Source organism: Mauremys mutica, chromosome 9, assembly GCF_020497125.1.
Source record: "Mauremys mutica isolate MM-2020 ecotype Southern chromosome 9, ASM2049712v1, whole genome shotgun sequence".
Taxonomy (NCBI): Eukaryota; Metazoa; Chordata; order Testudines; family Geoemydidae; genus Mauremys; species Mauremys mutica.
This window is the reverse complement of record NC_059080.1, coordinates 60,397,955-60,425,421: the sequence shown is the minus strand read 5'-3', so window position 1 is coordinate 60,425,421 and position 27,467 is coordinate 60,397,955. Positions and strand designations below refer to the sequence as shown.

General features: G+C 44.8%; 1 protein-coding gene across 5 annotated transcripts in view; it reads right to left on the bottom strand.

Annotated features, from left to right (window-relative positions):
• ANKMY1 (ankyrin repeat and MYND domain containing 1) overlaps nt 1-27,467 on the bottom strand; it is a 66,974-nt gene continuing 39,507 nt past the window's right edge. For 2 of the 5 annotated variants that reach the window (XM_045030290.1, XM_045030287.1), the window contains exons 12-18: nt 25,773-25,904; nt 24,171-24,284; nt 20,650-20,815; nt 19,576-19,660; nt 8,992-9,146; nt 4,997-5,050; nt 2-1,970 (exon numbers count right to left, since the gene is read on the bottom strand). In XM_045030290.1, coding sequence (XP_044886225.1) covers nt 1,765-1,970; nt 4,997-5,050; nt 8,992-9,146; nt 19,576-19,660; nt 20,650-20,815; nt 24,171-24,284; nt 25,773-25,904 — 912 coding nt within the window. In that variant the 3' untranslated portion in view covers nt 2-1,764. Of the gene's footprint in view, nt 1,971-4,996; nt 5,051-6,343; nt 7,539-8,991; nt 9,147-19,575; nt 19,661-20,649; nt 20,816-24,170; nt 24,285-25,772; nt 25,905-27,467 lie in introns of those variants that run through there. The other 3 variants (XM_045030288.1, XM_045030291.1, XM_045030292.1) reach the window with 3 other exon arrangements.

Here is a 27,467-nt window from a genome sequence, read left to right as displayed (position 1 = left end):
AGGGAGGGTGGGTGTAATAAAGGAGAAAAATCTTAAATAAAAAATTAGATTTACAACTCAATATTTGTAAACATAAGGCACAGTGTTAATTATTTACTACTGCACTCAAGATATTGCTTCTTGAAAAGTTAACAAAGAAAAAAGGCACTCATATCCCAGTAGAGAGGCTTTCTGAATTAAATAATCCACCACCAATGCTCCCTTCAAATGAAATTAGGTTGAAATAAGTTTTGTTTTTCTAGATACACAATTCCATTTCCAGAGGTTGGTGAACTTGGTAATGATACTAAGGGGGTGAGCCCCAGACTTCTGGTAATCAGATACTGACAGGAGGAGTGCACGTCCCTGGAGGTTAAACGGCACCTAAAGAATTGCAAGTCCCCCCATTCCTCCTCACCCCAAACAAAAAAATTAATCAACTTCTTGTCTTTATAAAACTTACCAGTTTACTTGGTATTTACTAAAATCATTCAGTTACAGGAGTTTAGATTCTATTTTATGTACACAGCTCCAAACAGCTGATATCTGTATTCTGTAAAACTTAATACATATTTATCCATGGTTACTCTACAAGGAACAGTATTTATATAAACTACAATTCACTCATCTCAAAAATATATCTCCTGTAAATCCTCTCTGTATTATTATTTAAAATAACTGCCACTAGCTAGGAAAACAAAAAAACACATTTTTGTATCCAATTGTGTAGCTTTTATGAACACACCCCACATTAGCAAATGAGCTATAGGTAGGCCAAACAGTGGGGAACTAGCATGCTCAAACTATATACAATCCAAGGGTCAGTATCTGTTCTCAGTTATATCCATGCATCCCTACGTAAGTCACATGAATGTGAGGAATGATATTCTGGTCCTTATGTACTCTGGCCAACATTTTCAAACATGACACTACAGACAGGCACATAAACAGGGCCTACTTTTCGGAGGCGCTGAGTACCTGGATCCACTAGGCGTTGTAGGTGCTCAGCGTCGCTAAAAATTAGACACCTAAACCAGAAAATTGCCTCCTTTTCCACATGGTGACCTCTGTCCCCCATATGAGCAAACATCCCCTAATCCTGCTTCCATTCATGTCAACAGCAAAATGCCCATTGACTTGAACAGGTGTAGGCGCTAAAGTTTTCTCCACCCCAATCCTCATCCTATGAGTGGTTGCATGTCCTCAGTTGCCAATAAAATGGAACTGAGGGAGGGTTCAGAGGCGAGAGCATGCCTGAGCAGATGGAAAGTTCTCCTTGCTGAACACGGTAAGCTTTGAGATTGTGAGACATTTTTCATGCTTTTGGAGCATAATCTGTTTTTCAGAAGGTTTGGTCAGTTGAATAACTAAATCAGTGTAACAGCCAAGTTGCCCCGCACCAATCACACTGTAATTAACTGGAAATTCAAGCTCGAGGAGAGTGAAATTTTCATGGAGTTGATGAGAGCTGTAATAAAGTAAAATTTCCAGATGCTATTTCAGTGGCATGAATAGCTCTTACACAGTCTTACCCTGTACAATAGTCATTTTTATCATCCAGCTCTTTCTTCACATGTCTAACTGTAGAGGCGGCTATACTAATCAGTATTTTAAATTAAAAATGGAGAAGGCCCCTGGAAAATGACTATGGATGGCTAAGTTGTTATCAAAGGCATATCATTAGTATCTTAGCGCTTCTGATTTAATATAGCACTTACTTATTAGATAAAGGCAAGTTATGCCAGGTCAACTTATTCAACATGTTCATTTTTTTCTACTGTAGGATTAATTGTAACTATAATTCCCAGTGTAAGGAAGATTTGGGCGCATGTCATCGGCCGCTGCACGTTGTCTGCCTGGACTTGGCTTCTTGTCATCTTTCCTGAAGACATCTCTTCTGCCTCTTCCATCTCTTCCCTCACTTCCCTTTCTGCCAACAGGACTCTGCCTCTCTCTTGAAATGCCCGACTTAGTCTTAAGTTGATGCTTTCCTGTAAAAATAAATAAGAGATTGGCCTCTGAAGGAACACTGGTTTCCTTGGAACAGTAAACTGGACACAGTTGCAAGCCTTCAAAATTACTGAGCCTTGACTCAGTTTAACAAGCAACATGGAAGCATGACAAACTATCTACACCTGCTGGCCGTTAAAGGGATAGTGTAGGGCACTGATGTTTGTATTTTTTCCCCTCCATTACAACTTCTAAGAGTCTCTTAATGTGAAAAGTTACTTGCAAATTGTCAGCATTAACATGAGCTTGCCTGTAATTGCTAGGGAGCTACCTCAACTGCCAACATCACCACATCAAAAACATCATCACATCAAAAACATCACTGTGTTTAAAAGGCAAAGTAAAGCACAAAATAACCATGAAATATGCCTAAGCACATAGTTTAGGTTACACACAGCACCCGAAAACCAGCCTGCAAGACCTACAGGTAGAGATTTTTTCAAAGTAGTCCAAGAAATTTATTTAGACATCAGATCATTTTAAATGGAAGAGGTGGCTAAATCCACTAGATGTGGAAAAAGCTCAACCATAAATGGCAGCACATCACTGCCTCATGAGATTCTTCAGTTTAGGCTACCATTCATCTTTAATGTAGAAGCTACATTAGCAAGGCAAATCAACCATAGGTTTGAAGACTTAACAGACAGTGAATCAGAAACGAGGCAGCTGGTTAAGAGAGAGAGTTACTGCACATAATCATGAATGATGGCAAAACCATTGCCCTGCTCTGGTGGACGGTGGTCCCTTTAACTCTGAACTTGTGTGTGTGTCATAATCGTGCTATTTTTAAAAAAGCAAAACTTTGCACTGATAGTTTGGTCCTGACATACAATAGTAATGCCACTTTTCTCCCTTAGTCCAGTCTTTATGTAAATGTAACAAAAATACAACAGTAATGCTAAAAAGATGGCAAAGCAAACAGAGAGCCCCCCTCCCACCCCCCAATAAAATACGCTATTATCTCACTTGAAGTAGTGTGAGCCCACTATGTTTGAGAGGGCGACAGTTCAGAAGTGGCAGAAATGAGACACTAAACTGATAAACAGCAAGACGCTTGAATAATGGGAGCTTCACCCCAAAAGCTTCCAACTCTCTCAGTTGGCCCAGTTAGCTAAAACAAGGCATTCAGTTTTCTCTTCGTGACAACTGAAGCAGGCTCAAAGACAGTATCCAAGCACCTGTCCTGGCTTCAATAGATAATGCTTTCAAAAAAACATCCGTCTTGAGTCAGACCTGTAACTTAAATCATGTTGTTGCACTTGCCTAAGTTATTGGCTAAATAAGTCTCTGTACATCACAGGGGGAAACAAAAGCCACTTCTTCCTGTCCTAATAGCTCAGTAGGACAGACCATGTGCAAAAAGGAACGTCAAACAAACAACAAAGATTTGCTAGCACTTTAAGAAGGGACTGAAAGGGAACCATGACTACTACCATAGTAATAGGATGAAATTTAATAGTGAAAAGTGCAAGGTCATGCATTTAAGGCTTAATAACAGGAACTATTGTTATAAGCTGGGGAGGCATCAGTTGGACGTAACAGAGGAGGAGAAGGACCTTGGAGTATTGGTTGATCACAGGATGACGAAGAGCCGCTAATGTGATATGGCTGTGAAAAAGGCTAATGTGGTCTTGGGATGCATCAAAGGAGGTATTTCCAGTAAAGAGAAGGAGGTGTTAGTACCGTTATACAAGGCACCGGTGAGGCCTCATCTGGAATACTGTGTGCAGTTCTGGTCTCCCATGTTTAAGAAGGATGAATTCAAACTGGAACAGGTTCAGAGACGGGCTACTAGGATGATCCGAGGAATGGAAAACCTGTCATATGAAAGGAGACGCAAAGAGCTTGGCTTGTTTAGCCTAACCAAAAGAAGGCTGAGGGGAGATATGATTGTGCTCCATAAATATATCAGCGGAATAAATACCAGGGAGGAAGAGGAATTATTTAAGTTCAGTACCAACGTGGACACAAGAACAAATGGATATAAATTGGCTATCAGGAAGTTTAGCCTTTAAAATTAGAAGAAGGTTTCTAACCATCAGAGGAGTGAAGTTCTGGAACAGCCTTCCAAGGGGAGTAGTGGGGGAAAAAGACATATCTGGCTTCAAGACTAAACTTGATACGTTTATGGAGGGGACATTATAATGGGATACCCTAATTTTGGCAATTAATTCGTCTTTGATTACTAGTGGTAAATATGCCCAACAGCTTTTAATGGGATGTTAGATGGGGTGGGATCTGAGTTACTACAGAGAATTCTTTCCTGGGTGTCTGGCTGGTGAGTCTTGCCCACATGCTCAGGGTTTAGCTGATCGCCATATTTGGGGTCGGGAAGGAATTTTCCTTCAGGGCAGATTAACAGAAGCCCTGGGGGTTTTTCCACCTTCCTCTGCAGCGTGGGGCCCAAGTCACTTGCTGGAAGATTCTCTGCACCTTGAAGTCTCTAAACCATGATTTGAGGACTTCAATGGATCAGACACAGGTTTGATACAGGAGTGGGTGGGTGAGATTCTGTGGCCTGCATTGTGCAGGAGGTCAGACTAGGTGATCATAATGGTCCCTTCTGACCTTAAAGTCTATGAGTCTATTATTCACTACTGCAGCAAAGAACTTGCTGGGCAGTGTTGAGATAGACTTGCTATCACATGTGTCTTGGAATTAAATAGCGTTTTTTACTTTCTTTTCTTTAAAAGCAGCTGCAGCAATTTCTCACCCATAACACTCCATGAGCTACACCCAGTTACAGTTGCACGATGATGGCTATTTTAGAAGCTTTCTCTTAGCAAGTAAATAGTCTGCACTAGCAAGTGCCTTACTTATTGCGTCTATAAAAAAAATGCCTGCAACTTCCACTAATTTAAACTTTTGAATTATTCTGAAGACTAAAAGCCAATGTGTGAGACTGGTACCACTGAGCTAGTAGCTGGAATGAGATTAAAAGGACCAAAAAGTGTATGCAACAGTTTTTGAATGATGAAAAAGTTGCTAATAGTCAATACTGACTTACCGTCAACCTCAGATTGTAGGTTGTCTTGATCAGAGTCCGTTAATGATGAATCACCTTTAGCAGCAATAAAACAAGGTGCAAAGACATTTCAGAATAGTCGCTTGTGAGATTATATTGTGACTACTTCAAGGGACCAACCACTTCTACTGCACTCTAAGCAGTTTTAAAAAGTTGCTACCAGCCATAAATACCAATACAATTTATTTTATGAACCTTGCTCACAAAGAAATCATTACATTACATTTCCCAATATGCATATACATTTGCAGTTGTACAATAACTTTGACATAAAGAATATGTACAGATTTTCAAATACAGAATAAATTGTAAACACGACAGAAGGAACATGTCTTTAAAAAGAAATCTCTGGATAAAGTTAAAAAGGGAGCATGCCAAGTTTTCAGTGATCTGCCGCTGAGCAGTGTGTGGCATTGTTGTGTCTTCACCAGATTCCTACTCTTTTTCAATGCAGAAAAAACACAGCCATCACACAGGAATTCTTGGGGGCGGGGTAAGGATTATGTCTGATGGCACTTCCAGTTTTAACTCATTACTTTGTGGGAAAATCAGAGCTAAGGGGAGCTTTAAGAGTCCTTGCAGTCTCCATTGTTTAGAGTGATCTATAGCATGAGGTACTGGTTCATAATCAATTAACTGTATGATTTCTACACTCCAGCCTAGTGAACACTTCCTCCATCTAAAGGAACGACATCATAGGTACGTACCATTAATCCATATCACAGCATGTTCAGATATCATAACTTCATGACAGGCTCTATACAGCTCCTTCAAAAACAATTAAAATGATCCTCCAGGTTAGCTCTGCTCATGGATCTAGTTATGACATATGGAGCCTTTCATCTACAAGTCACCATATGAAATATAGCCAAGTTAGGTATGACTGAAAAATTGCTCCCATCAACAGAGGGTTGTTGGCTTGTGTGAAATGTGTTTGTAGTCTCAGTCCAGTCCATACAGAACAAGTCAGCTCTCCACAAACCATGGCTGCACCTTGTACAAATTGGAACCCTTCTAGGACAGTCTTTCAGTAGCGATCAAACACTGACAGGGTTCAGAGACTCTCTCACTTTCACAGCGACTATCCATACAGTACCGCTCTTGCGGACATGCTGAATGTAGTCTCCAGGACTCTACCTTTAGCATTTTTCATGGCAGAATAAAACCTTCAAAAAGAAACATCTACAATAGTCAGCACTATTCTCTGACTAGGCGCAGCAAATACATTAAAAAAGCATCTGCCACAAGCCAGCTTTGCAACATGCAACCCACACGTGCCATTTCAATGGTTTGGAAATACTAGAATTTGTCAAAGACACTACTCCAAAGATGTGCCAAAGTCCTCAGGTATGTATAAAATATATACAGTAGATTGTGTTGGGAGCAAGTGTTTTTTTAGTCCTCTGCTCTTTTCCAAAGAGCCTGTATTACTCTTGTTCTGCTTTTGAAGGCCGCCATGGTACCAGTCCACCATTTTGTTTTCACAATCTGATGGCTACTCCCTGCATGTCTAACTCTTATAGCCGATACCATTATTTATCAATATAGTGATTCCCACTGGAAGCTAACTAATAACATTGGCTTTGATGCCAGGCCCTCAACTTTTTTTTTGCTAAGCACAAAATTTTCCATCACTTTTAATTAGACTTTTTTATTCAACTGCCCATTTGTGTTTCAACATTTTGGTTACATAAGTAAAGGTCAAGTGGCAGGTCTCTAGATGGGTCTTGCTGTTCTGAGAAGATGAGGTGAATAGCAGCATTTTACAATAGAGCTATCACAGCTCACCAAGGCAGTCACAAGACCTCTCAGCCAATCTGGAGCTTTTCCCTTGCAACAACTCAGCAAGTGAATATATGCAGAGTACTAATATCATAAAGTACTTCTGCTGAGCTCAATCTTGATTGCTCCTAACCCAAGCTTCAATTTTTGTTTTCAAAATGATAAGCAGCTATTATGAAAAGGAGCACATCTGGGATTTGTAGAAATGGTTTGGGATGGCTAATGCCAGAATTTCTTAGCTTTTGAAGGAATATGATTTAGGAGAATTTTTCCATCACTGACATTCCAGTTATAATGTAGCACTCATATGTAGTTTCTTGACTCAAGGAACAGCTTGGACTGAAGGCTCATCATCCTGAAAGTTTTAGCAGAAGTCTGAGATTTTTGTCACTTATAAAGCAGAAGGTCTATGTTTTTTCCAACAGAATCCTCCAACACAGCTACATGTACTGGAGTCAACACAATGCTAACTTCACCGCTGTTTACTGCCTGGATATTATTTAATCATATCTCAGGTGTAGTCTCAACACTTCATTTTTCTGATCATGCTGCTGTCATATTTCTTAAGACGTAAACAAGATCCATGAGGTTGAATATGGCTTCTTTGTTGTTGCTTTTTCGTCTTTATTATTAATTCACATGGGAAGGAAAAAGTTCATTTGCATTAAATGGTCACTATTACTGTCACAGGAGAGGTTGTCCTATCTCAGCAGAGGTCTTTCCCACTGTCCTGACTTGTTTGCTGTGATCAATATGCAACAGTAGGTTGGTCAGCATGATGAAGGAGCCAAAAAAATGACCATATTCTAGCAAGGTCAGCATCACCCTGGTTGGTCAAGAACTTAGTTTTCTTGTAGTCAAGGTCTTATTGGGAAACTTTAATATCTTTTTGTTTAATGTGTTGTATTGATTTTTCAACTAGCACCTACATTATTTGATAGTTTTTATTGCCATCTGGTGGTTTGGGGTGTGTACTGCAACTAGTGTTCTTTCCCGTATTTCCTCCTCCTCCCACACGCACTGAAGCAGTAGCAGTAATGATATAGCATTTGCTACATTTCCATACTTCCTTTATCCCCAGGGTTGCTATAGCATCTACAAACACATGTACATTTTATATATAGCACAGGCATATACAACCAAGTATATACAACAAAAGAAATGTAGCTGCCATCTGTAGAATGAAATACAGAAACAGCACAAGCAATGTAACAACAGCTTAAAGATCGGATCTGAAGAACACCATCATATCCTGTTAAAAAAGCAGAAGGGATTGACTGCAAGTAAACAAAACTTAATAATCCATATTGTAATTTGGCTGGACAAGGTTAAACCTCGCTTGTGAAAAATCCAAGGGATCTTTAGAGGCTACAAGTGACAGTGTGCACTTTTTCCATTTCGTTAGTCTATGACAGCACAGACCTAGCATTTTCCCAAGCCACAGGTTTAATATAGATCCAGAGGGAAGAGTCGTGTACTGAGTTGCCCCTAAAATGTAGTTCAGTCATAGAATGGCAGCACCATTTTATATATATATTTGCCTTCATGTTCGAGAGATTTCTCATTCACACAAATATATGAGCATCTGGCCTAGTGACAGCAAGTCTGCCTTTTTGTACCGCTTCATTATGTAAGTCTCCTACAGATGTGTAGAACATTTTTCTTGTATCAGCGTGTATATTTTTTATAGTTATTATACAAATAGTGCAGATTACAAGGGCTGAAGTGAGAGGCAGGGTATTTGTGATTCAGTGGACCAAGAAGAGGATTTCACAGTCTTTTCATTTTTAATTGCATAAAGGTCAGCAAAAGGTTATTTCTGTGCTGAAAGGCCCATATAACCTGGTTTATTGGGCACCTGAGGCACAGAAATCTGTGCTCACTGTAACTTAACTTTTATTTCTGCTTTGCCGTTCACCTTTAAAAAGTCTCCTAGGCTGAAATCATTGATAATGCTACTATACCTAGCTTCTTACATCTAACCGTTTTAATAAGTATGAGCCCACTCAAGGTCAACTGATACATTAACTTAAACTTGTTGCTATGAATTTCATCTTGCCTTAGTGTTTAACTAACATACATTTAATAACATACCATTAAAAGCAGGCCATACACTTCAGCAACGTATTTCAACATACATGTCCCACATGCCTTACTTTCCCTGCACTCTATGGGGTATCATCAGTCAAACCTACCTGGAGCTCCTAAGCACTCACGCTTGTGACGCTCATTCCAGGCTTTGACTTTACAAGCCTTGCTGCAAGTGAAGATCTCGTAACAGCGTGTGCAAAGAGTGAGTCGAATCCCTATAGCCCGCCCACACTGGTAGCAGTATTTAAAGAAGGGCTGCCTGGAACAGAAATAGCATGAGAAGGGCCATCAGGAGAGTTCATGTTTATTACTTTGTTTTTCATGGCTTTGCCAACATATTCACACTTTACATAGCAAAGGAAATCAAAATGTCTCACAATACTGGAGTAAATATCTGCTCTCATCCACCAAGGTAACCAAGAGGAGTGAGGCACTGTGGTGGATCAATGTGCTTATGTTGCTATCTGGGGAACAAATGAACACAAGCAGCAATGCAAAGTTAAGTGTATCAAAAGGCAACAGGCCCAAGCCTGCCCCATACTGAAGCCCCCTCATTTGCCAATTCATTTTGCACACCAGCCAGCTCCTTACACTGGCTCACTCTCCAGTACTAAATGTAGGAGTGAGTGTCTATGCAAGATTAAATCTGGCAGGTCACAAATACAAGTAGTCAGATTTGGAGAAGGTTTGTAAAAACCTCATTAGTACTGAGAAACACAACACAGCCACTGCTGGAGCACACTGCTTGCACCACAACAACTCTCCATCAGTTTAGGACAAGACGTGAAGAATGTTCTATCCCAGGGCGGGCAAACTTTTTGGCCTAAGGGCCGCATTGGGTTTCGGAAATTGTATGGCAGGCCGGTTAGGGGAGGCTGTGCCTCCCTAAACAGCCAGGCGTGGCCTGGCCTCTGCCCCCTATCTGACCTCCCCCGCTTCTTGCCCCCTGACAGCACCCCCCCCAGGACTCCTGCCCTATACAACCCTCCCTGATGGCCCCCCCCCCAGGACCACTGCCCCATCCAACCCCCGCTTCTCTCTGTCCCATGACTGCCCCCCACCACCTCATCCAACCCCCCCCTCCTTCCTGACCGCCCCCTGGGACCCCTGCCCGCATTCAAGCCCCCTGTTCCCCACCCTCTGACTGCCCCGCCCCCTATCCACAACCCCACCCCCAACCACCACCCCAAACTCCCCCGCTCCCTGGCCCCTTACCGCACTGCCTGGAGCACCAGTGGCTGGTGGCACTACAGCCACGCCACCTGGCTGAAGCCAGCCACATACCGTGCAGCACAGAGCACCGGGTTTGGCCAGGCTCTGCAGCTGCACTGACCCAGGAGCTCACAGCCCCTCTGCCCAGAGCATTGCACTGGCGGCAGGGTGAGCTGAGGCTCCAGGGGAGGGGGAACAGCAGGAGAGGGGCTGGGGGCTAGCCTCCTGGGCCAGGAGCTATGGGGCTGGGCAGGAGGGTCCCATGGGCCGGATGTGGCCTGTGGTTTGCCCACCTCTGTTCTACCCCATTGATGCAGCAGGACATATTTAGATAGGTAAAATGTACTTACCCCTGTTGCAATGTGGCCTAGGCACTAGAAAGAAATGTCCCTGTACCTTTTAAAAGCATCTTGGGCTCTTTAAGAACCACAAGTGGTCAGGACCTCTGCTCATCTCATCCCAAAGATCCCCTCCCACTCATCACCTAATCTCACACCAGTACAGAGGGCTGAGCCCCATGCTGCATTACTGGTTCAGTATCCAGGGGCGACTCTAGGCATTTTGCCGCCCCAAGCACGGCAGGCAGGCTGCCTTCGGCGGCTTGCCTGCGGAGGGTCCGCTGGTCCCGCGGCTTCAGCAGACCCTCCGCAGCGGGAGGTCTGCCGAAGCCGCGGGACCAGCGGACCCCCTGCAGGCAAGCCGCCAAAGGCAGCCTGCCTGCCGCCCTCGCAACGACCGGCAGAGCGCCCCCCCACACGGCTTGCCGCCCCAAGCACACGCTTGGTGTGCTGGGGCCTGGAGCCACCCCTGTCAGTATGGACCCAGACAAAAAAGCACTGCCTACTGACTCTCCACCCAGTGGTCCACTAACTCTTTACAGCACTGATTTCCTTGACAGTATTTGGATGTCTCACCCTGTTTAGCTTGTGAGATTTGACAAGATAAAAGAGGGTTACCTTTTCCGTAACTGGTGTTCTTCGAGATGTATTGCTCATGTCTATTCCACAGTAGATGTGCATGCTCACCGCATGCACTGGTGCCAGAAGTTTTTCCCCTAGCAGTACCCATAGGGGAACACCCCAGCAACCCCTGGAGTGGCACCTCCATGGCGCTGTATAAGGGGCGCTGCGCACCGCCCCCCCCCCCTGAGTTCCTTCTTGCCAGACAACTCCGACAGAGGGGAAAGAGGGCGGGATGTGGAATAGACACGAGCAACACATCTCAAAGAACACCAGTTACAGAAAAGGTAACTGTCTTTTCTTCTGTGAGTGATTGCTCATGTGTATTCCACAATAGGTGATTCCAAGCTATATCTGCTGGAGGTGGGAAGGAGTTCACAAATTCTCGGGACGGAGCACTGCCCTGCCGAATCCGGCGTCCTCCCTGGTGTGGGAGACAATCACATAGTGCGAGGTGACCGTGTGAACTGAAGACCACGTAGCAGCCCTACAAATGTCCTGGATGGGGACGTGGGCCAAAAAGGCAGCTGACAATGCTTGCACCCGAGTCGAGTGCCTCTTCACAATAGATAGCGGAAGGATTCCCGCCAGGTCATAACAGGTACGGACACACAAAGTGATCCAGTTGGAGAGCCACTGAGTGGAGATCAGCCAACCTTTCATGCGCGCAGCCAAGGCGATGAACAGTTGCGAGGACTTTCTGAACAGCTTAGTCCGCTCCAGATAGAAAGCCAGAGCCTGTCTCATATCCAGCGTGTGGAGACGGCGCTCCTCATTGGACGTGTGTGGCTTAGGGCAGAGGACCAGTAGAAAAATGTCCTGACCCATGTGATAGGCAGAGACCACCTTCGGGAGGAATGAAAGGTGTGGGCGGAGCTGAACCTTATCCTTATGAAACACCACCTACGGGGGCTCGGAGGTCAGGGCCCTGAGCTCCGAGACCTGCCTGGCCAACATGATCACAACCAGGAAGGCCACGTTCCATGAGAGGTGTGACTAGGAGCACAAGGCTAGTGGCTCAAACAGGGGCCCTGTGAGATGGGCCAACACCAGGTTTAGGTCCCACTGCGGGACTGGGGGCCTAACATACAGGAAGAGATGACCCCTTAAGCAATCAGCCAGTCATAGCGTGGGAGAATACCGTGTGGTCCTGCACCGGTGGATGGAAGGCCGATATGGCCGCCAGATGCACCTTGACTGACAAGGGCACCAGGATCAGGGCGGCCACTGGGGAAACGCCCCACTCGTCTACCCATCTGGAAAACCAAGACCACTTTGCCAAGTAGACTCAGTGCATGGAGGGCTGCCTGCTTTCTAGGAGGACGCGTTGAACTCCTTCTGAGCATGTCCTTTCCTCCCTACCTAACCACTGAGCAGCCACGCCGTGAGCTGGAGTGCCGCTAGGTTGGGGTGGAGGAGGCGGCTCGGGTCCTGGGAGAGCAGGTCCGGGCAGGACGGCAATGGCCACAGCGGGGTGACCGCCAGGCCCATGAGGGTCCCACACCAATGCTGCCTGGGCGATGCCGTGGCAATCAGAAGGACCCAGGCCTTGTCCGTCTTTATCTTTTCCAGGACCTTGCCAATCAGCGGGAATTGGGGAAAGGCATAGAGAAACTGGCCTGACCAGGACAGGAGGAAGGCATCGGCTTCACGCAGCGCACAGTCAACTTGTGGAATTCCTTACCTGAGGAGGTTGTGAAGGCTAGGACTATAACAGCGTTTAAAAGAGAACTGGATAAGTTCATGGTGGTTAAGTCCATTAATGGCTATTAGCCAGGATGGGTAAGGAATGGTGTCCCTAGCCTCTGTTTGTCAGAGGATGGAGATGGATGGCAGGAAAGAGATCACTTGATTACTGCCTGTTAGGTACACTCCCTCTGGGGCACCTGGCATTGGCCACTGTCGGTAGACAGGATACTGGGCTAGATGGATCTTTGGTCTGACTTGGTACGGCCGTTCTTATCCCAGCCCCACCCGGAGCAGAACCAGGGACAGCAACGGTTCTGCCTAGTTGCAAACAGGTTCACCTGGGGAGTTCCCCACACTCGGAAAAGTCTGTGCACCACCTCTGGGTGGAGAGACCACTTGTGCTGAGAGAAGTTCCTGCTCAAGCGATCCTCCTGCATGTTCCAGGCGCCCGGCAGGTGGAAGGCCTGTAGGCAGATGTCATGGGCTATACAAAAATCCCACAGCCTGAGGGCTTCGCAGCAGAGGGCAGAGGATTGGGCCCCATCTTGCCTATTGATGTAGAACATCAAGACCGTGTTGTCCATGAGGACCCTGACCACCCAGCCCTCCAGGTGAGAGCGGAAGACCATGCATGCCAGCCGTACCTCCCTGAGCTCCTTGACATTTATGTGGAGGATCAGATCCTGAGCCAACCACAGACCCTGAACATTCCCCACATGGGCCCCCATCCCAGGTCCAATGCATCGGACACCATTTCCAGCGACAGGGCCCTGCCCATGAATGGGACCCCTTGAAGCATGTTTCTCAGGGAGGACTACCACCATAGGGAGGCGATCACTGGTTCGGGTACCCTGAGGACTTTGTCCATCCTGTCACTGGCCTGGGAGAACTCTGAGGCCAACCAGAGCTGGAGGGGCCTCATCCCAAGCCTGGCGTGACGGACCACATACGTGCACACTGAGATATGACCCAAGAACTGGAGGCACGCTCTGGCTGTTGTCACCGGAAACCTTGTCACCGTGTCGATGAGCCCCTTCAGGGTCTCGAACCTGTCCGGTGGGAAGGAGACTCTGGCCAATGAGGCATCCAGGACCACCCTCATAAACTCTATGCATTGAACCGGGACTAACATGGACTTGGTGTTGTTTGCCAACCAGGCCCAAAGTGGTGCATGTGGGCAGAAGGAGTGACGCATGATCCCGCACCTACAACCGGGAGCTGCCCTTGACCAACCAGTCATCCATATAGGATAAGATCTGGACCCCCCCGGCGCCTGAGGTAGGCCGCTACCACCAACATACATTTCGTGAATACCCTGGGGGCAGTGGACAGGCTGAATGGGAGGACTGCAAATTGGTAGCGTTCCTGCCCCCACCACAAAACTGAGAAAGCATCTGTGCCCCTCGAATATACTAATGTGGAAGTACACGTCCTGCAGATCAAGAGCGGCATACCAGTCCCCGGGATGCAGGAAGGGGATGATGGAGGTCACGGAGACCACGCGGAACTTGTGCTTCACCATGTACTGGTTCAGGCCTCGCACGTCCAAGATGGGCCTGAGCCCCCCTTTGGCCTTCAGGATAAGGAAATAGCGGGAATAGTACCCCTTGTCTTTGAACTCCCCGGGTAATGCTTCCACCGCTCCTAGGCCCAGGAGCAGCCCCACCTCCTGCTCAAGCAGAGCTTTGTGTGAGGGGTCCCCCAGGAGGGATGGGGGCAGGGGGTAGTTGGGCAGGGAGGAAGTAAACTGGAGGGTGCAGCCCCAGGAGATGGTGTTGAGGACTCATCGGTCCGAGGTCCGCCACGACCACTCCAGGAGGAAAGCACACAACCGCTTGGAGAAAGGAAGTTTTATTGAGGGTGGATCCTGATGAGAACTGGCAGGGCGCCCCAGGCGTCCTGTCAAAACCACCTTTTCCCCACCTGTTTGCCCTTGGTTGAGGGCCAGGCCGAGACTGCCTCTGTGGTTGCCTCTTATAGTCCTGTAAAAGCAGCAAAGAGTCCTATGGCACCTTATAGACTAACAGACGTATTGGAGCATGAGCTTTCGTGGGTGAATACCCACTTCGTCGGATGCACTTATAGTCCTGCGACTTCTTATAAGCGGCCTCGTATTTTGGGTGGGTGGCCTGAGCGGCAGTCTGCTGCGGCTTGAACTTAGGTTTAGCCAGAGCCGGAACATAGAGACCCAGAGTCTGGAGAGTCTTTCAGGCCATGCAGCTTTGTATCCGTTTGTTCTGCAAACAAAACTTTGCCGTCAAATGGGAAGTCCTGCAGGGAGGTCTGCACCTCACTGGACAGCCCAGAGAGCAGGAGCCACAACGCCCTTCTCATAGACACCGTGGAAGCCATGGACCGTGCAGCCGTGTCCGCCACATCTGAAGCTGCCTGCAGGGTTGCCGTGGCAGCTGCTGTACCCTCCTCCACCAGCGCTTTGAATTCCTTCCTGCCGCACTCCTGGAGGGAGTCCTCAAACCTGGGCAGGGAGCCCCACAGATTGAACTCATACCAGCCCAGGAGAGCCTGGTGCTTCGCCACCTGTAACTGGAAGCTCGAGGACGAATAAAGCTTCCTTCCAAAAGAGTCCAGCCTCCGTGAATCTTTATTTTTCAGGGTAGGGGCTGGCTGGTCCTGCCACTCCCTGTGGTTGACCGACTCAACCACCAGGGAGTTAGGAGCAGGGTGAGTGTATAAATACTTGTGTCCCTTGGCGGGTACAAAATACTTGCATTCCGGCCTCTTAGAGATGGGGGCCAGTGAGGCCAGTGTTTGCCACAGGGCATTTGAAATTTTTGCCACCCCTTCATGGAGAGGACAGCAGATTAAACACTGAGTCCAAGGGCTCCTCCATCTTCTCTGCTTGGAGGTGGAGGCTTGATGCCACCCTTTTTAAGAGTTCTTGGTGGGCCTTAAAGTCCTCCTGTGGGATGGAGGGAGGCGGGGCCATAATCACCTCATCCGGGGAGGGCGAGGAGGCTGGCGGAGTACTTTGAGTGTCCACCGGCACTGGAGGGTTCACACCTGGTCGGTCTCCGGGCACGACGCCGAGGATGTACGTCCCACTGACTCCTTCCTCGGAGGTCTGGAGAGGGAGGCCGATGGTCCTTCTGTGGCTCCAGCCACCAAGTGAACCCCCACCAGGGGCTGCGTCAGGAGCCACAGTGCCCACTGGTACCATTGGGCCAGCCACGTGGCCCAATGCCACTGTACCTGCTGTGGCACCAGCAGAGCCGGTTGTTCAGCCTGGCTGGCCTAGCCCATCGATGGACCACTACGAAGGGAGGCCAGGCTGACATACAACCTGCCGCTGTCCCGGACCGGAAGAAGCAGCGGTGCCAGGAGCGATGCCGACCATGGGACCGTGATCCCAATGTGGAAGACCGGTACCGTCAGTAACAGCTGCTCCGCGATTGGCTCCATCGGGCGGACTTGCGACAGTAGGACGCCAGCGATCAATGCCCAGGGCTGTGGAGGCGGTGCATGGCAGGGTCCTGGAGCAGGATGCCAAACGGGAACGACGTTGACATCCGTGCCGTGACCAGCTGCGATAACCCCTCCGAGACGAGGACCTTTGGTGTCGTTTGCCTCGGTCCCTCAGTGTTCGCTCCTTGAGGCGGAGCAATGTTGAGAATCTCAGTCAGACGGAACCCAACCAGATGGCCTGGTGGGTGTCAAGGGCGATCCAAGTGGACTTTGCCCTGAACGGTCACTAGGTGGCAAACGGCGTCGGGAACGTTCCCTCAACTGAGACCAGTACCAAGCCGGGGGCAACTGTGGAGATCCCAGCGGCGGCTTGCCTCTGGAGCACGGGGCCAACATCAGCAGTGCTCCTGGTGCCATCATGGACATAACAACCCGGGCCGCCTGCAGGGCCTCCAGCGTAGAGGGCATCCGGACATTTGGGGAGGCCTGCTCCGAATGGGCCAGGCTACTCCACTCGACCTGAGTCGGAGACCTAGAGGCCAGTGGGGATCAAGGACTGCCCGACATGGGTCTAGTCTCTGTCCTAGGTTTACTCTGGTGCTGTGGCAAAGAAGGCCTCTTTCTAGCCTTCTTGGCATGCCCCACGGACGGGGAGCGGTGCCAACTGGTCGATGGCGCTGAAGGGTCACCGCACACCAACACCACGGTGCCTGGTGCTGACTCAAAGCGGCGCACTTTCTTTCCCTTTCTTTCTTGGTCCGAGTCTTAAACAACTTGCAAATCTTGCAGCAATCACTGAGATGGGTTTCTCCCAAACAGCGCAGACAGTCCACGTGCAGATCACTCAGCGGCACAGATCACCTACAAGTGTAGCACGACTTAAAACCCAGGGCGCGGGGCATGCCCCGGCCTGGGTGGTCTAACTAAACTAAACTAACTAACCAACTAACTAACTACAGGTATCATACACTGAACGAACAAGCAGTTTTGGGGACGAACTACAGCAAATCTGGAGCAGAGCAGTTCCGAAGCACCTTCACTGGCGGCAAGAAGGAACTGAGGGTCGGGGGAGCACACGGCACCCCTTATACCGCACCATGGAGGCACCACTCGAGGCGTCACTGGGGCACTCCTCTATGGGTACTGCTAGGGGAAAAACTTCCAGCACCAGTGCACGTGGTGAGGATGCACACCTATTGTGGAATACACATGAGCAACCACTCAAAGAAGAACAGCTCAAGATATGGCTTAGATATATGCTCTGCTCCAGCTACTGTAGGTATTCATTGTACACAGTAAAGCACCACAAGGATTAATATAATTTTTAAGTATTTTAGTGCCTCTTATCTTTTCATTAACTGTTTCTAAAGGCAGTACTGGATGCAATGGGATCATCCAACATCTTTGGCATTGAGGGCTTTGATTTTTATAGCATTTCTGGCAGTGTATCATGGACTCTATTAGTGTCTTGCTTCAGTCTCTTCAGTGTCAGCATCATTAATACAATCAATACTGTTAACAAAATGGCACAGCTGGAGAAAAAAGATATAAGCAAGCCCCTGAAGTATTAATATGAATATTCCCAGCCGGCATCCATTCTGTAATCTTGGGGATAAAGGGAAACTTGGAAACATAATAAAGTAATATATTCTGGAATAAGCAACAAATAATTTTGGCTTCCATTTTCCATCCCACCAGGGTTCCAACTAATTTTTCCCATTCTCTTCTAACAAACATAGTTCCATTTATCATTCCCTGTGAACTGTGCAGGTTTAGCTCCATTATTATTGTAACCCACACATCTCCTGGGTGTGGTTTTCTGTCCCATCTAGTGGCACTGAGACGTGAGAGTGAGTGTCTGCTCTATAGCCTTAGCTAATAGGCATATGGCTTTTAGCTCATGCACTCAGCTCCAGAGGTCCCAGGTTCAATCCCACCCGCCAACAACCGGAGTGTGTCAGTGTTACATTAACACCACTTGACCCAGAGCTTTTTTGCAACAGTTAGGTAACGACACAAAACCCAAAGTCAGAACTGCCACGTAAGGGAAACGTTGAATCCTTTATTGATCACAGGCCTAGATTATATCTATTAATGTGTTTAATGACCCTAAAATAAAAGTATTAAAAATTGTAAATGCTGGTAGATTTACATTTGTAAATTCCTAAACTACTTCTATTTCCTTCCCATCTCACATTAGGGACTACAATTCCTAAATAATTATGGGTCCAATAATTATGTGTCCATATTAGCCACATAAATTATGTACCTATCTGGTTTAAAAATCTAGCCCTGTATCTTCAGTTCAGTTTGGAAGAAATATTGGGGCAGGGCATTGGAGATTAAGGTTAGGACTTCAGAATTATATGTATATCGTTCTACCAACATGCAGGATAAGAACATGCGCAGCCAAGTAAATAGCCTATACCAGTGTTTCCCAAACTTGGGACACCACTTGTGTAGGGAAAGCCCCTGGCGGGCTGGGCCAGTTTGTTTACCTGCCATGTCTGCAGGTCCAGCCGATCGCGGTTCCCACTGGCCGCAGTTCGTCACACCAGGCCACACCACATTGGCCTGGAGCGGCGAACCGCGGCCAGTGGGAACCGCAATTGGCCAGACTTGCGGACGTGGCAGGTAAACAAACCAGCCCAGCCCACCAGAGGCTTTCCCTAGACAAGCGGCGTCCCAAGTTTGGGAAACACGACCTATACTAACACACAAACACAATGGCCACCATCAAAGAGGAATCTATTATACACAGATAAAAGACAATGCTATCAGGACAGTACACTATTTTCCCGATACCAGTGTATGGTAACTGGTGGCACTGGCTTTTTTTAATTTAATGTTGCGCACATATAATGGAACTGAAGTAGTAACTTTCTCGCTAAGGCCCTGATCCTGCAATGCGAAACTTAGGGGGAAACCCCTGTACAGATGAAGTCCTCAATGAAGCTCTGAGTGGGCAAGAGGATCTGCCCATGCAGATCAGATTGCAAGGTTGGCCGTGGGTCTACGTTCGTAAGAGTTTTGACTCAACTTTAGACTTTGTAAAAAGATCTCTGCAAATGGCTGCATGAAATGCTTTGTGCTTGGCCACAGGAGAATGTGTCTGGGAAGCCTAAGGTTAGACTGGCTTCTGCTGAATTATTAGGCTCTGAATATAAATGACCAATTTGTCAACAACCAGAAAATTGCAACATCTTTGTCCATTCACCTTGGCTAATTTCAGAGCAGGGAAAGATAATTTTAGCTGCTGAAAAGTGGATAGATTGAAGAAGTGAGGGGAAAGTCAGAGAGGCCAGAAAAGGGGTGCTGGTGACAGTGGTCCAGGTGAGACAGAGCCATGAAGTGATATATTTGGCTAAGAATTATAAGTGTTTGTGTTCAGCATCTTTATCGTACCTCACTTCCTCCCATGGTAGCGTTACTGCAGCACGCTTGTCCACACGTTTCCTTCTAGCTGAGGGAGCACGAGGACTTACATCTACTGTATCAACATGTAAAAGAGAAAATTAGACCTCATGGTTAGAGTCTGTGAATAAGCATGCTGGTCACTAGGGCCACTTCCATTAAAACTGCATTCAGCTCGGTGGTGTGGATATGTCACCAATGTACCCATTGGTCAACATCTGACTCCCTAGCCCATGCTGGTTATTATGGAGGCCAGAACAGTTTCTTCTTGAAATGGAAGTTACAGAAAACATCATCATACAATTAAAGAAAAATCCTAAGTAATGTTCAGTGTCCTACTCCATATTTTGGATATCCCTCATTGTGAGTCCATAAAACATCTTAAAGACTAGGGTCACGTGCTTGGATTCAGTGAAATGAGAACTATGTGACCCCCACAGATAAATATATTGTGGATTTTCACTGCTCCCTAGGAACAAGAGTGGGGCTTGTCTCAGATTTTTAAATTAAAATGTTTTAAGATAAGAACTTCAAAGGTTGGCAATATATCCCCAGTCTACATATGAGGAAACTGAGGTACAGAGAGGTTAACAGATTTTTAAGGCCAGAAAGGACCATTATGATTATTATGACCTCCTGCATAACACAAGCCATAGAATTTCAGGTTATGTGAATTGCGGAAGGTAACAATCCCACACTAAAATTCACTTATCACATTTTAGGTAATCTCTAGAGGCAGGATTATCTTGTGCTTGAAATACAGGTATCAGAGAGAGATGCAGGTTCTATGCACTGCCACAGATTTGAGAAAGACCTTGAGCAAATCACTTAACCCCAGTGTACTTAGCTGTGTCCCTAGCTATAAAAGGAGAATGGCATACACTTACTCTAGAAGGGCAATGGGATTTTGTAAAGTACCAGGATCCCCAGATGAACGGCGTTATAGAGGAACAAATTCATCATTAGGGGTATAGTTTAATCCCACAGCATAGGAACCCACAAGTGTAAATCCCCATACACCATTATACAACATTTACATGGACTGGAGGCTTAGCTTGAACTCACGTTTCCTGGATTTCCGAAGTTCTTCTCTATCCCATTCTTTCTCTTTTAAGATAACACACTCACGAAGCCGGTCACTAATGTACTCTAGCAGCTCCCTGCGTGCATTGAAAATCTCCCGTTCTGGCGGCAATAATGCGTGGTATGGAGTATGTGCTATCTTCTTATCCTGCAACACACAATTCATACACAATAAGAGGTAGGGAATAGACATCTAACATGGCAAACATGTGCTTCCATATTATTCTTAGCAGGAAGTAAACCTGACTACATGAAGGGATGCCCAACACGGACATAATAATGTATAGTACCATATCAGCTCTGTTAAATACTAAGTAGCAGTTTCAACCTATGCCAAGGGACAGAATCCCCTCTCCTCGCTGAATACCTGCCATTTTTATACAGCACAGTGGCGCAAACTGGGGCATAACATTTTAAAACAATCACATTTAATATTTTGACCAATTTTTTTAGCTGTTACTCTTCTGATTGAGCAAGACTCCCTCAGAGGAGGAGAAGCAGAACAGTGCTCTGAGGTGGTACAGAGACTCCCCTCTCTTAGGTGCCTGACTGATGTATTTTGCTCACCAGATTTAGGATCAGGAAGCAAATTTCCCCTGGGTTTTTGGTTTGTTTGTTTTTTACCTTCCTCTGCAACATGGGGTATGAATTGTGCACTAGGATCCTGCGGACATGTTTCACCACAACAATTCCCTGCCATTGCAGGGCCCCTTTGGTGGCACCTTAATCTGTTCTGATGACGAAAAAGCTTTAGTTTAACTGAAGTCATCAGGCTCAACATAGGTGAAATTTAACGCTCTGTGATATGCAGGAGGTCAGGCTAGATGAGCCAATAGTCCAGGGGTCGGCAACTTTTCAGAAGTGGTGTGCCAAGTCTTCATTTATTCACTCTAATTTAAGGTTTCGCGTGCCAGTAATACATTTGAACGTTTTTAGACGGTTTCTTTCTATAAGTCTATAATATATAACTAAACTATTGTATGTAAAGTAAATAAGGTTTTTAAAATGTTTAAGAAGCTTCATTTAAAATTAAATTAAAATGCAGAGCCCCACAGCCCAGTGGCCAGGACCTGGGCAGTGTGAGTGCCACTGAAAATCAGCTTGCATGCCGGCTTTGGCACACGTGCCATAGGTTGCCTACCCCTGCTTTAGAGCCTACAAGTCGAAGCATGAAGGGGCACACAAATGTTTAACATATCTGGCACGTAAATACCTTACAACACTGGCTACAACAGTGCCACGCGAATGCCTATTCTCACTTTCAGGTGTCATTGTAAATAAGAAGCTGGCAGCATTATCTCCTGTAAATGGAAACAAACTTGATTGTCTTAACAATTGGCTAAACAAGAAGTAGGACCCAGTGGACTTGTATGAGGTGAATTAAAAAATACTATTTCTTTTGTTTATCTTTTTACATTGCAAATATTTTAAATAAAAATAATATAATGTGAGCATTGTAAACTTTGTATTCTTGTAATTGAAATCAATATATGTGAAAATGTAGAAAAACATCCAAAAAATTTTATAATAAATTTAAATTGGTATTCTATTATTGTTTAACAGTGCAATTAAAACTGTGATTAATTGTGACTATTTTTTAATCTTGTGATTAACTGCGATTCTTTAAATCATTTGACAGCCCTAAAATAAATGTATATTAAATAATGTTAGAGATGTAGATATATTTTATTATAGCACTCTTAAATATATAAAAGGGAACTTTTCTGCTGTGTGTGTTTGTTGACACAGCTTTTAAAACTCTGCTAAAACAATTTCAAGTGTTGTGAAAATCAGAGAGTTGGTTTATGTCTTATCTGCAGTGGATTCTTTGTCTGTGTAATTAACAGGCCAAAACAAATCAGACAAATATGTGATTTAATAGCCAGGTGTAGATCTAACTGGTCTGACAGATTAAGGAGGATGGATATTGACTGTGCAAAACTAGCCAACCAGTAACTTCAAGGTCATAAGCTTGTCTCTTCCACCAACAGAAGTTGGTCCAATAAAAGATATTGCTTCACCCATTTTGTCTCTCTAATAACCTGCGACCAATACAGTTACAACAACACTGCAAACAAGAAACAGATAAGGAAGAATAAGACAACTGTTGTAAGAAATAATGAAATACATGAAAGCAATGAAAATGAGTAAGGAGGAGGATAGCAATGACTAATAAAGATAGGGAGGTACCAATTAGAGTTTTATCAGGATAAGTAAAAATGCATCCGTTAAAAGGATTTTGGGTTAGTGCGTAGGAAAATATATCTTGAATAGAATAATTATAGATTAGGTAGTTTTCATAATTTGCACCAGTGTGATGTTGCGAGACAAGATGTATAAAGGATGCATGTTTAAAAAAGGAGGAGTTGTGGAGCAGTGCAGGCCCCTCACCAGATCAAACCAACATGGAGTTGATGAAGATAGAAACAGCCTGTTTGCGCACCAGAACTGGGTAAAGAGCAGGATAGCTTTATGATCACTTTGCTTTACTTATGTTATAGTTCAGGGGTCGGCAACCTTTCAGAAGTGGTGTGCCGAGTCTTCATTTATTCACTCTAATTTAAGGTTTCGCGTGCCAGTAATACATTTGAACGTTTTTAGAAGGTCTCTTTCTATAAGTCTATAATATATAATTAAACTGTTGTTGTATGTAAAGTAAATAAGGTTTTTAAAATGTTTAAGAAGCTTAATTTAAAATTAAATTAAAATGCAGAGCTCCCCCATCCCGGTGGCCAGGACCTGGGCAGTGTGAGTGCCACTGAAAATCAGCTTGCGTGCCGCCTTCGGCATGCGTGCCATAGGTTGCCTACCCCTGCAATAGTCCTTTCAGGTCTTAAGCGCTATGAAACTATGATGAGCCAAGCCAGCAATGTTTCTAAACAGAAATTATCTCAAAGATTTCCAGGAAGCATCAGCTGCTCTTTAAAGCAAATAAATCCAGAGAAAGCAGAATTTCTGAATCTGGCAAATAATTAAGCACACTTTATGTTAAGATTCCTTTCATAAAGGGTTAATAAATTTTAATATATTTTAACAGTTAATCCATTGTGCTAGAGTCTTCTAAAGTTCAACCAGTCAATTAGTTGCCTACAGTCATAATTTATAACCATCTATAACACCTTTTACGGATGTGCTGCTCACCATCAATAATATATACTACTCATGTCTGTAACATGCTTATAACATCTATCAATCATTCATTAACTCTTTATAAACCACCTATACATGGAATCTTAATATAAAGTGTGACCAAATCATTTCTGTCCCATGGCAGAACTACCGGGCTTTTTAGACCTCTGTCACCCTTACAGGGGTTAAAGTTTAGTTGTGAATGGAATGAGTCTCAAGACAACTGGACAAAAGAGAGTCTGCTGGTGCTTTTAGCATCTACCCCGACAAAGTGACAGATGTAGAACTAGAAAATCTGGTTGTCTCTATTTGTGGATCTGAAGAACATAATTAATATTAACATTAATTTTAAATTCTAGTGGTCAAAGAGATACCTGAAAGTATTTATAATATGCATAGTCTACCACAGTTCCCACTGCAGTCCTCCTTCCTTGGCTAAGAGTAATTGGCATCAACATATCTGAACCAGCCTCAATTAGTTTATCAATCTGGAGAAAGAAAAACAAAATGCAAAACAACAACATTGAAAAATATTATAAAAGGTAGGACGTTCAACCAAATTGTGACCTCCTGTTATAATTAAACTGAAAGGACTGATCACCGGATCCTGGTCTGTACTTGTACAAATGCAACGCTGTAAGAACACAACTGAGTGCATGCTTTCTTCACATAAACCCCTGGGTGTGCAGGTGAAAGACTCTAATTATGAGTTTTCACATGTCCAGAAAGGTTTTGCACGTGAAAAATTCTGTGTACCATGTTGGCAATCATGGCTCTGATTTTCAGGGATATCAATCTCACCCAATCCCCACTTCTGTTCAGGCATCTATGGAAATACTTTTTCATTCTCATTGTTTATCTGTAATCCTCAATGTTACAATATATTATTTCAGGCAGTAAAATATATACATTTCCAGACATACTGATCAGGGCTATACTAAGAATATGGCTTGCATTAGTCTCGTATGCAAGGGATTCAGGGGAGCCCACAATTCATCTGCATTTTTATTGCCCATCATATCCTGCTTGTGATATGACAACTGGCTGCTGTAAAATGATTACGGTGTCAAACAATTATGATTGCAAGAGGGGCAGACATCAGAAAGGTGGAATTCCTACTAGAGAACAAGGGATAAGAAATACAGTGAATGGTACACAGAATTCTACTTATGTAGTTGCAGATTTTTGTTGAGTTTCAGAAGTGCCCGCGAGGATGAGTCACTTCCCAAATTCTGGTTTTATTTGGTTAGCTTCCCCTTGTTTTCCCCCTCCACCTTAGGAAGCACAAAAAACAATCATCAAAGAACAAAACTAACCTCCTTCCCTAAGGCCTTGTCTACACTGGGAATTTGCTCCAAGCAGTGATTTGCACCATTTGAATTTACCTCTGCTTGAACTGGCGTAAGCTCAACTAGTGCAGATTGTAGCTGTCTTTCCCTAACTCTGGGTTTGCACTGGCTATGCTTTTGGCTAGAACTGGGGAAAATCCCTGAGATACATAAGGCCTAACACACTCTTGGATCTTGTCCACTATGAGAAAATGCATCCTGTCAACTAACATGATTTTAGTGACAGTGTTAAACACAATTTTCACCTTAGCGTGATAAGGACAGCTGCATTTAAAAATATGATAGTTACTTGCAGTGAACCCTGGATGTGGGAGGGGACCCAAGGTTAACCACAGTCACCTACCATATTTCAAACACGACTTGCCCCTCTGTACAGCAGGCAAGTTACTCCATGCTAGTTAAAACATGTTAACATGTTTTCCAACACAGTTCATTTTCCCAGCACAGACTCAGATACAGAAACAAAAGGAATTGGCAGTTGAATCACTGAGTTACTAAGAAAAAAACCCGCACCACTGAAGGTTACTAGGAGAGACAACTGAATCACAAAGAAGAACCAGAATTCAAAACACCTGCTGAAAAAGTTAATTGGAAAACTAAAGTCTAAAACAACGTTTGTTTTCTTACCAATAAAATCCTGTTTGCTATGGTCCTTTTCTGTTCATATGTAGTGTTAACAGCAGCACAAAGGGCACTACCTATTCCGTTGCTTAATGGAAGATTGGGGTCAGCTCCATATGCTAAGAGTTCCGTCACTGCCTGCAAACATATGAGAAATCAATGAATGAAGATGTCGTCTTAGACAGTTTTACAGCAGGACTATGAGATCCAAAATGCACAACGATAGCTGTGTCGATACTTTACAGTGTTTAAAATAATGCACCTGGAATGCACGCTAGTATTTTTAAGTAACTTAAAGGCATAAAGTAATAACAGCTAAATATTGGCCTATTAGAATAATTTTTGCACTTGCTTTGTATTGCATTTTTAGCATGACAAAAATCATAGATCCATACTGAACAGCCATGTGTCAACTGCTTCATTGTGTAGTGTTAAAAAAGTCATCTGCTGTTATGCTTTTCTAAAAAACAAAGCCTGTGCACTACCAGAAAAACAGAACGACACAAGCTGTACATTTGTGGCCTGTTGGGCCATTACTGCACCAGACAGGTTCATAAAACTCCATGACTTAGACTTCAGATGTTTTAAACATGAGACTGAATTCTGTTATTTTAACCCAAACAGCAACCATTATTAGCCAGAACAGCAGCTCTTCCTAAGCCAAAGGAGTCTAACAGGCCCCTTGTATTCAACTATTTTCTCTTTAGTGATCAGTGCAAGACTCCCACAAACCCCTCCTCTGACAACCAAAGGTGTCTTGAGAAAAGCCTGGGTCGGACTCTCTATCCATGGGCTTTGGTACACTGCATGGACTGAGAGATCAGGGATACTATACCTTGAGCTGAATGAGGCCAGTTAATCAAGCATGATTTTTGCTGAGTTCATGTTATCTATCACCTAGCACCTCCCGCTCTGTCTTCTAAGTGGTTATAAATACCGCTTTATCAATTGGCCTAGCAATGTATTGTAATTAAACTTGTTGCTCCATAATTCCCTGGATCACCTGATTTCTTTTTATTTAAAGAGGAGAATTATGTTAGATAATAAATAAAATAATAAAATAAAATAATAATAAATGGTCCCTTGTGTCCACAAGGAGCTTCACCAATGTCAATGGGGCTCCATGCAAGCACAGGAATCTGTTCACCCAAAGCCAACTGCATGACTGAGGCCTAGGTTAGTTCTTTTCTAATCATCTGGGATCTCAGCTGTTCTCCTTGGATTCTCAAACAAACATACAGCTCCTTCATAAATCAGTGTCTCCAATACTACTTTCCCTCCCTGAGAACTCAACTACATTGTACAGAGTAGTACTTCATTTGGATTTACATTTACTAGGCTAACAAGTAATGAAAAATACTGCCCACATGCAATGTGGGTGGGCGAATACTGCTATTATTAATGTATTCAGCACTGTAGATTAACCGGTTGTAAAGCACTGTGCACAATGTGCAAAGAACTGGAGCCCAGATACAAGAGTTATCTCAGTCATTACATGATCCTTACCACCACAGCATCACAGCTAGCAAGCTAGCACCTAGTGGACTCAGTGCAATAATAGCCAAGATAATAATTACAGTATAAACAAGTGCTGTAAAGACAATATGTGGCCATTCTACTTGGCAATAGCTAAAGGATGCTAACAAAGTCAAATACTTTTCAGTAGTTTCCTTTGCATTTCTTTGTGCATTTAATTAAAAA